At 42.0% G+C, this 15,249-nt stretch overlaps 1 protein-coding gene across 1 annotated transcript in view; it reads left to right on the plus strand.

Moving 5' to 3' along the window:
• Positions 1–1,649: 1,649 nt before the first annotated feature.
• The window catches only part of GPR137B (G protein-coupled receptor 137B), a 28,806-nt gene continuing 15,206 nt past the window's right edge, over positions 1,650–15,249 (plus strand). Inside the window, exons 1-4 of the mRNA XM_064445748.1 lie at positions 1,650–1,812; positions 2,216–2,300; positions 4,080–4,526; positions 13,222–13,271. Of these exons, the coding sequence (XP_064301818.1) occupies positions 4,158–4,526; positions 13,222–13,271 (419 nt within the window). The 5' untranslated portion in view covers positions 1,650–1,812; positions 2,216–2,300; positions 4,080–4,157. The remainder of the gene's footprint in view (positions 1,813–2,215; positions 2,301–4,079; positions 4,527–13,221; positions 13,272–15,249) is intronic.

A 15,249-nucleotide genomic window follows, 5' to 3' on the forward strand; every position in this document is an offset into this window, starting at 1 on the left:
GTGGGACACAAAATGAAGAAAGAGGAGGCGTAAGTGTTGTGACAAATTCAAGTTAATTAAGTCATCGTGAATTCCACAGTATCTCTACCTTTTGTCTAATTCAAAGGGTCTTAATACTCCCTCTCTCCACCAGCTAGTTGATGGGTCTTGTTCAACAGCAGATCTCAGTCCCACTTGTTTTTTTAGTAGAAGTAGCAAGAATTATTTCCTTCAAAATGTTGCTGTTGGGTTTTGTAATCATAGGCCTCATGGAGTGCAGAGCAAAAGAAAATGTTGAACCAGAATACCATTTTCTTCTTTGGTTTGGCAAGAGGCCTACCTATCTGGTAACCTTTCCTCGCATGTCTCAGCTGGGGTGGAACTGGACGAACTGGCCTCTCACAATTTTTCAGACAACTTTAGAGTAAAGCAGCTTTTGAAGAAGGACAAGCTTTAAGGTCCAGCTGTGATACTTTGCTCAGTACTTGAGGTTTAAACCATGAAAGCCAGGTATTTGTAAGAAACACAATCCAAGAAAACATGAAACCTCAAAAGAATTAAAAACCTGCCAGTGTAACTGAGGACAAACTCTCTGGGTTACCACCGTATAAAATCAAAGATGAAGATGGTTTGGTATCTAACAAAATCTTTAATTACTTTATTTTCTCCCCTTTCTAGAAGTGCTTCTTTCTACAAAACTCTTTCTAAAAGACTTTTTGAACAACATGCTAGTGAGAGTCATTAGGTGTAGAGTGCTTTAGCACACAGTGGTTCACTAACAGTCTTGCCAGCAAATTCATTAACTGCAAGTGACATCAAAGATGAGAACTCTAGACCTCTGCTCAGGAGCAGGGCAGCAGTTCAATTTGTAGATTCCAGATACTTTATTTTATCTACTTTTGTTCGTTTCAAGTCAAATAGCAGTGAGACAGCCTGGCTAAGAAACTTTTTGAACTCTCGAGCTCCACTCAAGTTTATTCCTTTGGACAATGACCCTGAGAAAGAAACAGTAACACAAATAAGTCTCCTGGAATTGCCCAACATCCCTAGACAGCAGCAGGAGAGTGCTGAAGACCAAGCGGTGGCTGAACTTCTTGAGCATTGGAGAGCTGCACGGGAAGTTTGGCTTTTTAAGAAGTTTCTTGTAATGCTGCAATGCAGAGTTTCCCAGCCAACCATTGCTCACTTACGGGCAAGGACACACATCTGTGACACAGACTGTGTGACCACTGTTCTTTGCTGTCCCTTGGCAACACCTAACCAAGGAAGCAGTAGGTTTCTCTGGCTATTTACAACATGCAGCACCACAAAGTGTGAGTTGGCAATCACATCCACAGGGGCACTGAGGGAAAACAGCAGTTTGTTGAGTGGAAAGGGGTTCTTGCTTCTCTGTACATTTTGTAGTATATTTCAGGCATGTGGCAGTCTTAAAATCCTGGTGGTTTTGCTGATGGCATGCCATGGAAGGCTTTACCCTCATTTAGCAGGTTAATGTCTTATAGCACAAGCTGTGAGGAGTTGTTATAGGTCACTGATAAAAAGCAATAGAGTGCTTATGACCACAGTGGGTTAATGTTAGCCATAAGCATAACCAGAAAGTTTGTGCTGAGAGCAGAGAGGTCGTGTGTAACCCACTGAATTTATTATCACTGTACTCTGTACTCTGGCCTCTAGATAGTGCATGTGTGCACTCGGGTTGTGGAGACCAAGGGATGTATAAGGCGGGCCTATTCGTGGAGCTGGGAAAGGCTAGGTTTTCCTTGTCTGCTAGAAGGGAGTATGTATCAGTCTAGGGGAGATGTTTTCCTGAGCTGAGAGATGGAGCCTTCTGTAGTACGTATTGAAATATGTTTTGTTGTATCTATTCTATTTGTTATACATATTGCCTAAACTCCTGTCCAGGCTCTTTATCTTCCCCATCTTTGCCTAATGGATGGGGTGGCCTGAGTACAGACAGCTTCTCTGATAAGCTTGCTTCAGTAATGGTTCAGTTTTCCATGTTCTACACTGGTATCAAGTCAATTTTACTTTTTTCCAGGAAATACTCAGGGTCTAGGAGTGGGTGCTAATTTAAAACTAAGTCCAAGTTTATTTATGTTGAAGCCATAAAATTAACTTTTTGTGCAAGCTATAACATACCTCTGTATATGTACCTGATTTTTAGTACTTGGACGTTTCTTATCCCCTCTCCTCTTTCCCATCATCCACTGTATGTTCTGTGTTTTTCTATACGTAGTCGAATCGACACAGTCACTCAATGCCGTGTACCTGCCTGCTTCTGTGAGCTGTTTATCCAGGATTTCCAAAGCTGACTGCTCCTGGTAAGGCTCTTAAAATCATATCTAAACACCTTAATAGAAGTGACCTGATTTTTCAGAAACATTGAGAACCCACAGATCCCTTTGCAGTCAGTGGGAGCTGAGTTTGCTTAGCACCTTTAAAATCAAACTGCTTATGTTTCAGTACTTAAACATGGATTTTTGGAACATAGCTTTAAGTGTAAGGAGTCACATGGAGAGGACAAGGGGGAATGGACACAAGTTGTTCTTGGGGAGATTCTGATTGGACACCAGAGGAAAATTTTTCACAGTGAGTACAGTCACCATTGGAATAACCTCCCCAGGGAAGGGGTTGACTCGGCCACGTTGGACACCTTTAAGGGTCATCTGGACAGGGTGCCGGGCCATCTTGTCTAGGCTGTGCTCCTCCTAGAAAGGTTGGACTAGATGGTCCCTGAGGTCCCTTCCAACCTGGGATTCTGTGATTCTGTGTTTGGGGGGAGGTACTTTTAGGGCAGGATGGGCTTCACCTAGAGATCTTTTGAAAGAACTATCTAAACTTATATATATTGCATCTATATTAATAAATACTATTATAATAATTGTCTTTTTCAACAAAATAGTAGTTCTGAACTCCTCTTGGGGTGAGGCATTAATAATGGAAATCATTATTTTAGTTAGTACTCAGTATCAGTATCTGCATGCCCTGAGCACTGTGTTAATTCACTGCATGGACTCCTTCACTAAAGGAATCTTTTTTCACATGTGGGGTCCTCCCTGGGGATTATTCCAGGTAACAATCACTTCTTATAATCGGCTTATTAAAAATTATAGAATATAACATGGCAGTGCTCCAGCCATAACCAAGGTATCTTTTAAAAACCTTGTTATTTGATGGTATATGACGCTATACATGACCTAGAGATATATGAAGCATTTCCACCACGCTATGAGTGTCTAAACCACTCAGTTTCAGTTCTCACTTCTCACCCCCTTGAGTCAAACCCAGCAGCCTGCCATAGCGCCTATTAACTTATAGATTTAATCCCAAGGGCATATCTGCACACTTATGAGAAGGTGTGTCTGGTCAGCTGTTGCCACAGCAATGGCACAAATAGACAACAACCAGGAAGAAAAGAACTTGTAGCTCCATGTATGCTTTGATGAATTTGGGTATTCAAGGTTTTTTTTGTTCCTGTATACACCACGTTTGAAAGCCTTGATGTGCCTTTTCTCCCACCCTAATGAAATGTCTTGTGATAGAAGAAAAAAAAGGTACTGAATATGTTATATTTGCTGTGCAGATTGTGTATTTCCTCATAAACACAAAGGTTTCTGCAATGCAGAGCTGAACTATTACAGCTTATTACAGTGGTTTGAATTTCATGAGTACTTTAAGGTACTTAAAATTATTCCTAATGAAATTCAGCTAAATAAAATACTTGCTAAATGGGTAAGAAGACAAAAATATCCTACAAAGATATGATGTGGCTGCCACTGGGAAAATGTCAGGTACCTGCTTCTTGTAGAAAATAGAACATTACTTAACTAATTTAAAATCCAGATACCTTTCCCTAGGAAAAAAAAATCAGCAGTAAACCATTCAGGGGCTGGTGGATTTCTTTGTTTCTTAAGGATGGTAAAGATCCATGCACAAACATCAGTGAAGGGCAGCTTTCTGAGCTGTTCCCTGCCAATTGCTGACAAAGGCAGTCCTAATGAATCATTCTGAATTGTGATCATGTGCTACCAGCCCACAGTGAGCTGCCAAAGAGGAAGTGCAGCTTGTTTTCTTTCATTTTCTTGATTCCTATGCTGTAGGAAGATGAAAGGAGAAGGAGGAGGAGGCAACAGCGGCAGCCAAACTTAATAAATAATTCTGAGGATTCCTGATATCAAATGGAGGCCCCTGAGTGGGACCCACTGAAAAATGACACCCTTCCGCCGACCCTGACGCCAGCTGTCCCTCCGTATGTGAAGTTGGGCCTGACCATTGTATATACTGTTTTTTATTCACTGCTTTTTGTGTTCATCTACGTCCAGCTCTGGCTGGTCCTTCACTACAGGCACAAGAGATTCAGTTACCAAACTGTCTTTCTGTTTCTGTGCTTGTTTTGGGCCTCTCTTAGGACTGTGCTCTTTTCATTTTACTTCAAAGACTTTGTCACAGCAAATTCTCTCAGCCCCTTCATCTTCTGGCTTCTCTATTGCTTCCCAGTCTGCCTCCAGTTTTTCACCCTGACCCTGATGAATCTTTACTTCACACAGGTAAGCAACAGATATTTGGTTGATTAAATCTGATGGAATGGTAAAGCATTATTTTGTAAGAATCGTGAGAAAAATGTAATTTCCTAAAGTACCTTGCAATGCAAAAAGCAAATTTCAGTTATTTAGTTAGGAATTTTAACTTTTGGTCTATATGCAAGTGATCAGTGTTTCAATGAAACTGGAGCCTGAAGTGATTGTTTCAGGGATGGCAAATAATATACCTACTGTTTATTAAGGGGCTGTCATTTAATTTAGATGTTCAGGGAAAAAATGTATAGGAGAGCTTGAAAGCTGGACATCCAAAATGCTGCTCTATTATTTATTATTGTTGTTGTTGTTACTAGACTTCATAAACCACCTGGCTTAGCAGATCTGATCTCTGTGTGCAGTCAGAACTGTAATTTCTAATTTTGCTGGCAATGCCTCACCCCAGTTTTTCATAAGCCGGCTAACATATTTCTGAGTCCAATTTCTATTCTGTGTCTCACAGTCAAAACTGTTGATGGAGTCCTACTGTGGACCCAAATTGCTATAATGATCTGTATTACAAGTAGCAGTTACTCTGGACCCCAGTAAGTGCAAAGTGCTATACAGAGATACACCCTCTATTTCAAGGATGCTGTGATGTAAAGGTAAATTAGCTGTATAGAGCTAATGGAAATAGTATCTCCATGTCCAAAAGAGGTCTTGATAGTGTATCTGTGCTATGGACAGCTAAGAAGCCAGATGAGTTAGGCTGCACAGTGTTCCAGGTTGTTGCAGTCAGACTTGCTTGGAAGTATTTATGGTGAGCTTGGGTATCTTGGCACTGGGCTGCAGGATGGGATATTGGCATGCTGAGGCAAAGAAAGGTTGCCAGGCTTGCCTAAGATCTCACAAGAAGCTTGCGGGAGGGCAGGGAGTGGATTCTCTATCTCCTCAATCCCACTATGGTGCCTGGGGCAGGAATCCAGGCCTGCACTCAGATGACCTTTGACAAAGTCTGTTTTCCAAGTGCAGGGGTAGCTGGCCAGAGGAGCACCAGCCAGTGCTGGAGCACCCCCGGCAGTGCTCAGGATGCTTTGGGTGTTGCTGTGTGCCCCACTTGGAACCAGCTCGGTGTCTGGGTGCTTCTGTAGTGCCTACAGTGTTTAACAGTACTCTGTAGTGATTACAGGCCTGTCAATTCTGAACAGCCTGGTTGGAGAGATCAGGCTGCTTGTGAGAGCTGCCATCCCAGAGCTGAAAAAGCAGCAACGGTAAGCATGACAGCTGTAAAAAGATCACTTGAGTTGTGGAGGGTATTAAATACTTAGAACCACATACACAGTTTAGTGCTTAGGTTTACTTTTCTGGATTCAGTGTCTGAAACAACTGATAACTCACCTGCTCCACTCCTTGAGTGGGCTTGAGATATATTAAGGGGTTACGGGAACCTTTCATCTACATGCTACTCAAATCCAGCTCAGGCATATGGTGACCTATACTTCATCCCACAGCTATTGTGAGACTCATTTGATAGTGGTGCAGTTCCCCAGGGGCAAGTGTCCATCATCACACAGTCCATCCCCATCACAGTGGCTGGGACCAAGTCATAGCCCTAGGTCAGATTCTTACCTCAGACACACACGTAGCGCTGCTGTGGAAGTCTGGAGGTAGAATGCAGCATCCTCGCTCTTTGCCAAGAGAAGCTGAGGCTAGCATGAGCACTGAGGGGGCACAGCAGCCTGCACTCTGTGCATTAGAGTGCCATCATTCGGGGGCTTAGCGCTGCAGGTAACTGATTCCTTTCATCTAAGGAAGATCTAAAAAGAAAGCATACAGAATACACACATATGCCCTTTTAACTTATTTTTGGCATTGCTGTATGATATCATTCAGGAAGTACAAGTCAGTGGTTGGAAACAGAAAAAATCCTAAGGCTATTGGTTCTGCCTTTGAGACAATTTCTGCTTTGTCACCATGAGTCCTCATGATTTTCCTCTGAGCCCCTCTGTAAAAGAGTGTAATAGTTACCTGTCTTGAAGAGCCATTGTGAGGCTTTTGAAACAGTATTTGTGAGGGACTTGCAGAGCCTGTGATGTGCGTCATAATCTTTAAAGCTCGTGGGCCACTGTAGGCGGGCATATTATTAGTATTGTTGTTTGCTTTAATGCTGGTTGCTCCCAGTGAAATCTCATCTCAAATATCTCCCCAGCCAAAACAAAGCCTTAAGAAATACAAGCACAGCCATTGTTGGAATATAATGTAAGACACAGAATAAGTGCCCCTATTTTTAATTCACTGTTATTAATTCTTTACTTCTAACCATTAAAAGGTGGTTTGGCTTGAAATTCAGCATCTTCTTGAGACTCCGTATTTAATGTGCATCTAGCTTTCCACAGAAGGCAAGCAAGAACTAGTGTGAAAGGGGTGGGGAGAATTTTTTTTTCAGTAATGGCTTATAACTTCACAGACAGAAACAACTTTTATCCTTCTTTCTCTAGAAGGAAGGCAAGAACTGTCTGCAGCTGTGTCTCATTGCATGAAAACCATGCTATTTAACTGGTGCTTAGCTAGAGAGAAAGAAGTGATCTATGTATAGTATAGGGACAGAGGACTGAAACAGACTTCGTGGGTCTCTGGAATTTGCAGGTGTTTGTTATCTGCTGTACAGCACCCAGACATGTGGCACTGCTAGGAAAGCTTGTAGACACAGATGTGAGAAGAAAAAGTGGTTCCAAAAATATTGCAAATCCTCCTGGCCAAGCAAAAAAACTCACTCAGCAAGTACCCGAGGGCATTTTTCAGAATAATAAGCACCTTTGAACTTGACAGAAAGTTAGCCACAACTATTCTCTTTCCAACAGGTATCCCAAAGCAATGGGGATGCAAATTTAGACTCTATTTTGTGTGTACAAGACTAGTAAACCATGATGGTGTCAGCACAGCAGGGGTTGTTCCCAGGCTTGAGCATCACCATCAGCACATACAGCAGAAAGAGCTGTAACACGTTAGGGCAGGTTGCTAAAGTGGGGGACCAGCGGACGAAAGAGAAGTTACAGTCAAACTAGTTTTGACTCAGAACAACTTCTTAATGATCTTTGGATTAAGAGCCAAATTCAGGGTCCTTCGCTATGGTCTTGATGCCATACTAATGTCAGAATAGAAGATAAGGCTGCTGCAGGTAAGGCTTATGTAATACTAGCTCCTCTCAGAAATCACATACTGCAGAAAATACGTATGACTTCTAATGAGAGCACTAAATTTATTAGAATTTATTAATCCTGTGTCTCTATTCATCCTTTTCTAAATAAAAAACAAATGAGATGACCTACCCTTTCAGGATAAGCCTTTGCCTACTTAGAAATCATTAAAATAAATCTCAGGTGAGGATGAGATCCAGTGGCACTTTCAAACGGTAGCCCAACACTGGCACATAAGTGCATTGTACCAAGCCAGAGCAGCTCCCTGATCCTGATCCATCAGATAGGGAGCTAAAGTGTGTGTTTCCACCTACAAAGACCGAAAAGCCCATATATGTTTGCTTCACACCTGCAGCTCCCACGGGTTTATGTTGCTACTTGATAAAGCTAAGACTGTAAATTGGCAAATAACATATTTTCCACTTTAAGTGACTCCAGACAGTGAGGATCCCAGGACTCAGACACAATTTTATTTGTGTCCTGCCTAGCCAAATCTTCCCTGCCCGTGCCAAGGGGAGACTCAAATGAGTCTCCAGGCACTACAGTCAGTGCTGTGGGCAAAAGTTTAAAGAGGTCAGGGAAATAAAATAAGAAGTTGCCTTTTTTGGTGTGTGTGAGGGGTGGGCAGAGGAGGACCTGTTGCACTTTGTCCTGTTTGCTTCAAAATTTACATATCCCTGGAGAACAGGATACAAATGAAGCAGGAGGGAGGCTATGATGGAGGGTTACAGACTCAAAAAACAAGGTCAGGGCCAAAGACTGTGAGTGGATGCTGGAAATCCCAAGCCTCCCCTGTGACCAGGCACAGCAAATCATTTGGTGCATTCTAGGTTTAATCATCAGGTTGGGAACTTCTCTAGTACCTACGGAATGTGGTGCTGAGCTAAATAACTGAGGCTGTATGGGTGGAGAAGGGCTGGTGGGCAGATTTACCTCTCTTTCCTCCTCCCTAACCATCTTCCCTTTTCTCTGGCATCCAGATTGAGAAGCTTACCCTGCCTCCCAGGCAGGGCTGATAAAATCAGGGACTTTCAAATGAAGAGAAATTGTGCAGAGTAAGACAGCTTAGAGTTGAGCTGGCCATGCTGGAAGTGCCTGGCAGGGCGGGGTAAAACCAGCACAAGGCTTTTGGAGATGTTACATGTATCTCAGTGGAACTGGGGTATGTGTTAGCTCTGGGAAGAAAATTAAGAGAAGTTCTCATCCTCTATTTACTGGGGTAGCATTTAAAAAGTAATACCTCCAGTGAGGGAACCGAGAGGGCTTTTTGTTTAGGAGAAATATTTATTTTTTAGTAGAAATGAATAAACCATATTTTACAAAGCTTGTTATTAATTTAAAGCATGCCTTAGATGTACCTAGAACTACACAGGAGTCTAACTATGGATGGTAAAGCATCAGCAAATATGTTTGGCATAAAACATTGTCCTCAGTGTTGGATCTATAGGAGGCAAATTGCAGATTGGCTGGCTGTCAGCCTCTGATGTGAAGAATGAGGTCATTTGACTTAGAAAATAATTTGATAGGAAAGGCACACATGCAAGTTTACTGTGGCTGCCAGCCCCACAATGGTCCCTGTCCATTCAGGACTATTTTTACCAATTTACACAAGGCTGAATATAGCAGTGAGTCATGTTGCTCATGTCTGTAGGCCCTGCAAACTGTGTAGAGTTTAGAGAGTTGAGGGAAAGCTTGCATATTTTGGGGAATCCGATCCCAATGAAAGCATGAGCATGGGAGAAAAAGTGAAAGGGGAAGGTGGGCCTGGGAGTGGAAGATACACAGCAGAGGAAAGGTGTACGTGCTGATGGGGAGGGACTCTGGGCCTGAAAGAAGTTGTGGCATATTTTCAGGTTGCAAAGAGAAGTTTGCATGAGGTGTGACAGAGGAAGAGAGGGGCCGTGATGAAAGGAACTGGGAAGGAAAAGTACACACTATGCTCCTTATAGAGTTTTTGAAATGAGAACTGGTAAATAAAGCTGAACTTCATTCCTGTGCAGAGAGCCAGCTTGAGACACATGCAAGCACTTAACACATACCTGAGGCTTTTTGGTAAGCTGAGCTGCGGCTCCTGTAAAAGTTAATTGATCTACTAGCACTAGAGGTACAGTGTAGGTTTGTGCCAGCCATCATGTCAGTTCAGCTAAATGAGAGCATGGACTGAAAATTGCTCTGGTGAGATTTTCTTTTTCTTTTGCCATGGGAATACGTGACTTGGCTTTGACACCTGTTTCATCGATACTTACAGGGTCAGAGTGGCTTCTGATTTAACTTTCATAACTGTAGCTGGAACCCCCTTAAGCTACCACAGCCTGGCCCTCTCTGCCTTCTCTGCTGCCCAGCAGCTGTGCAGAGCTCTCTGCGGCCAAGCTGCTGATGGACTCCCATGCCATCCCCACTGCTCCTCTGCTAAAGCATGGTAAAATGTCTTTATGGTCAGCTGTTTACATCAGTTCCTGCAACAGAAATTTTCCCTGGCTGTATGAAGGGCTTTTTGGAGTCCTTTTGTACTGCTGCAGTTTTATAAGCCAGACAAATACCTCAGGGGAGTGGAGGAGGGAGTGTGAGAATCTCATTTGACATTTCCACTCCTTCAGCAAAAACAAGAAGTCAAAACAGGATATTTCTCCTTTAAAGAACAAGCAAATATGGGAACACTTTTAAGAAGAAAAAGTAACCCGTTAGACATTAGAAAATTAGCAAGGAATTTCAGTGAGTATTCTGTGTTGCTGTTCATCTTGGGGCTCTCTGAAAGGTCTTTTTTTAAAAGTCTGCCTTCTGCTTGCTGTTTAGTCTATTCTTAGGAATAGCCTGGTTTGCTCTGGTTTGCTGGAAAACTTGGTTAGATGACTCAGATATTGACTGGAAGCTTTCTCAACAACACTGTTGCGGGGAGGGGCCATTGAGCAACACATCTCTTGAGCTAAATGACTGTTAAAAGCAAAAAGCTGCACCCACGCATGTAATGTATATTATCAGCTTCTGACATCCTTACTCCCACTGAACAGCCCTTTATTCTGTGACAATCACATTGCTTCCAGCAAGGCTACTCATGAAATAAGGCCCCATCAGTGTTTAACTAAGGTGGCAGAACTTGGCCACCTGTGTTCCTGTCTAGCAGTGAATTTGTAAGAGTGTCCATGCCTTATACTGTAGCTTTCATTCTATGTAGCATCCATTTTCTATGCAGTGTTCATTTTCTTTCTTAACAGTCATTTTGCTCTGATAAAATTCAGAAGCATTTATCAGCTGGGACAGGTCCACAAAATGTGGAATCACAGTAACAGCTATTTTGGTGGTCTCACATTTGGATATCCTGCTGAATCTGAGGCAGGAACATCATGTTTGGTTTTAGCTAAGTTATCCATTGAGCTTTTGCTGGGTAGGGCAGTCTTGGACTGGTATACGTGACAAGATTGCTCTGTGACAATATAGGGATAAGTGGATCATTTTGGGGGAACCACAGGAGATGGTATTCAGGAACTTGTGAATTTTCTAGGTTTTGTGGATCCAACACAACTCAATGCCCACTGCAAATTGCTTGTCTTGTGGAGCTCTTTGCACAGGCTCTAAACACTTCTGTCCAGTCTACTCCTGAAAGCTGTCAAAATTAACGGTACAATATGTGTGAGTAAGTGCAACTCAGAACAGGTGAGGACCATGGAATGGCCCTAGAGACAAGTTTTACTTGTTTAGTTTCATTGAAGTCAGGAATCTGTTCCCTCCTGCTTGCCTACAGTGTCTTCCAGAATGAGCAGTGTAGGTAACACCTCTTGTACAAAAAGTACATGGGAAGTATTTTGAACCCCAACTCTTCTCTAATAACTGACAGCTTCTCCTTGTGCACCACTGAAATGCAGAACATTCACAAGCCTCTTGTACCTCTCCTTTCAGTAGCAAGTAAATAAAACAACCTAAAACTTTTTCCTGAACTCCTGTAAGAATTCATGCTTCAGGAATTTGGAAAATGAATCACAAAAATCTTCTGTAAGGGATACTGCCAGAGATGTTAACTATTTGAAAACAGTATCAATGGTTGCACAATATTTTTAGGGATTTTTTCCCCCCAACTTTTCAATTTTATTCTCAGCTATTATTTTTCTAGGGCCTTCTGAAAAGCTCAGTGTTCTCTGCTGGTTCAGCTAGTGCTAAGCAGGCTGATGCGTCACAAAAATAATTTCCATGTCAAGGCAGCTGTTTATAGTGAATGGGAATTAAATGACAAGTTGTTCCAGGAGTGCTGGAACAAGTGAAGCCTGATTTTCTCCACATCTGTGTCTCAAGCTTGACTTCGAGCTGTTTCCATAACTGGGGCATTTCTTACGATACTTTGCTCTGCAGACTCTTTCATACTGGGTGGTGTGTAGGATCATTATGCAGGGTTCTCCTCAAGGAGGTCATATATCAGATGCATTTGTAGGGTTCCTTACTTCTGGTGGGTCATTAATTTTAGGATGGTGATAAAGAATCATGTCTTTGATGCTTCAAGTGTTTTTCCATCAGTTCTCTGACCAGAGTATTTTAAGATTAGTGGGGGGACAGATAAACAGGTTGACAGGCAGACACATGCCTACACATTCATAGTGATCATGTAAGTCCTGTTTCCTTGGGAAAGAATGATAATCATAGCAAATATTATGCAAACTCTAGTAAAAGGCATGCAAAACCAAATGAAATGGATAAGGCAGGATAGCTTGAGGAGAAAACAATTAGGAAGCAACCCAGAATAAGTCATACAGCATGTTTTTTGTAATACTAGCAATCAACGTGCTTCAGTGTTGGTTTAAATGAACATCTGTAAACTGAGTGTGTTTGGAAACCATACTAGCTTATGAAAAAGCAGCGATGCTTCCCTGTAATTTTTTTAATCAACAAGATATAAAATATGCTAATATATTTTTGTGTAATTTCTGATGGTGGTTAAACACCCGTGACTGATATTACCTAGCTGCATTGCAGAATATATGTCATTATTTTGTCTTTTCTGTTACAGTCAGCAGAAGCCAAATATCTACCTCAGAGTAAAACAATGATTTTGGTTTTCAATGGCATCCTTTTGGCAATGTACCATGGATGCAAACATATATGTTCAATTTAAGGCCAGGGTACTATGACAGGCTCTTCATGAGAATATAGCATCTGACCCAGTATGGACCTATGTAAGAGACATGTACTGTTAGGTCATGTAAGAGCCTAATAATTACTTGCTTCTATGATTATACTGGCATTGGTCCTCTTGCGAATACTGGTATGAAGGACCTTATTCTTAAAATCTGTGATTATTCACAGAGTAAGAGGAAATAATGGTGTAGACAATTTATATACAAGTACAGCATGATCTCCTGCTGAGTGGTTTTAATACTTTGCTTAGAGCTTGCCTGCCATGGATAAGGAATAAATGCAAATCTGTTATCTAATGAAACCTATCACTACATCTCTTGTGACCTGTGAGACAGGATTTCTGTGGATCACAGTGTCTGTCTTTACTTAAATGTATCCTGTGTTTGATGCAATATTTTTCTGTTTTGCAGGTGATTTTCAAAGCTAAGTCAAAATATTCCCCAGAGCTACTGAAATACAGGTAAGAACTATGCAAACATTCAATGTGGTAAAGAATAGTAGCCATGCTTTTTGAGAAACACTACATCTTTGATAATGTGGTGCTCATATCTCAGCTATTCATATTTATATAGCAGTGTTTTATGATGATGGTTCTGAGGCCAGATTCTTCCTGTGACATTTAGAAGTCTGTGTCATTTCCCAACATAAGCACCATTTTTAGACATTTGTCAAAGGCAAATATTTCAAATGCAAGCAGAAAACCCTCACCCTGGTGATTTGCTTACAGGTTGTTAATAGTTGTATTGCTAGGTGAATTCAGATCCAGTGCTTTGGTAAAAGTATCAGAGTGATGGGTTTATTGTGACAAGAATGAGTGGGACTGGGTGTATGTTAATCCGTGAGGTCAGTGGTAATAAAAGACTCAAAAGTTTTGGGAAGATGAGAGAAGAGTTGCGAAGGGAAAGAGGTAGAGAAAATGGATTCAACTTAATGATGTCTTTGGGAGCTCACAGATAACCTCCCCTTACTCCATAGAGTTAAGGTTATGGTAGCTTTGTGTTTAGGTAGAGAGATTTGTTTGGGATCTTGTTGAGCTGGAGGGATTGTCAGGAATTACTTGAAGGCTCCCCAAAGGGAGTAAAGTCCAGAAAGCTGAGGAAGTGCTCAATAAATTTATGTTTATTGTGACAATTCCTAAAAGCCTCAGTCAGGGGCAGTTGTTTAGACAGAAGAAGAGAGAGAGGTTGTCTCTATCCTAAAGAAAAAATGTACAATCTGAAATCAGGATAGGAAAGCAAAGTAATTTGAAACTGAAATTTGTTATTTGCTGACTATTCAGGATAACACAGTACTGTATCAACAGGTCAAATATTAACATTGCCCTTGCTCTGGAAATTTTGTTATCCAGTTGGGTTTTGATAGAGCTGGAGAGGCAATAATCTGGAGCAAGTACTTCAGAAACTGTGTTTGGTAGAAGGGCAGTACAATGAAAGCAGGCTTGGGGTGGGCTGTACTTGGCCTGGTGAGGGAATGGGACATGCAGGTTGTGATGGCTGACTGAGGGGTGTGGACTTCACGCTGAATCGCAGCTGATGCAGAAATTGTCAGGATGGGAACAGAGAAGCTGCATCTATTTTGGTGGCCTCAGGAATGCTTTCAAGTTAGTGGGTCTGTGTGCATACCTTGGCCATAACCCAAACCACAAGGGGCAAGAGCTGGATGCTCCCTGGTAAACACATGGCATACAAATACATTCATGCCCCTTTGTGCTCTGGCTTCTGTGGGAAGGAAATCCAGGAGTATGGGCTGGCAGACAAGCATAGCATACACTAGCCAGGTCCCCAGCAAGTGTGCTGGCCCCTGATGGTATGCATAGGCAACAAGAACAAAGAGGACAGTTTCGCACAAAGCCTGGGCTGCAGGTCAGTGTGGTATAGGGCAGGTCTGTGAACATGCCTCTGGCTGGCTTTAAAGGTGAGAGGCAGAAGCTCTGAACCTCATCTGTTACTGATGTTTGTGGCAAGGCTTTATTCCTGAAAACTGCTTGAAAATGTCTTTTTTTCAAGCAAAGGGAACTTGTGATATTTAATCAATGCCTATGAAGTGACTACTTTAGCACCCTGCATATGGCTCTTGGAGTGTTTCTATTCCTAAACGTTTATGTATTGTTACTGGAATTACTCATGCAGAGTGGTCACCCTCCCCACAACAGCTCCATGTCCACCCTGACTCTTGCCTACTGCATTTCTAACACAGAACACTCTTGAATCTGGTCTAGCCTTTTCTTTCTTATTCAGATCTGTTGATGAAGGACTTCAGTAGTATTTTGGTTTAATATCTAGATATCTTAGCATGAATGGGGTTAGCCTATGTAAAAGAGCCATATAAATAAAGCTGACCTCGTTTCCTGTCTTATACAGGGCAATTGAAGTGGTGAAATACGTGCACACCCACAGCTGAGGTCCTGAATCTTCATTGTAACAGGCTAGTGGAAGATC

Source organism: Phalacrocorax carbo, chromosome 3 (genome assembly GCF_963921805.1).
Source record: "Phalacrocorax carbo chromosome 3, bPhaCar2.1, whole genome shotgun sequence".
NCBI lineage: Eukaryota > Metazoa > Chordata > Aves > Suliformes > Phalacrocoracidae > Phalacrocorax > Phalacrocorax carbo.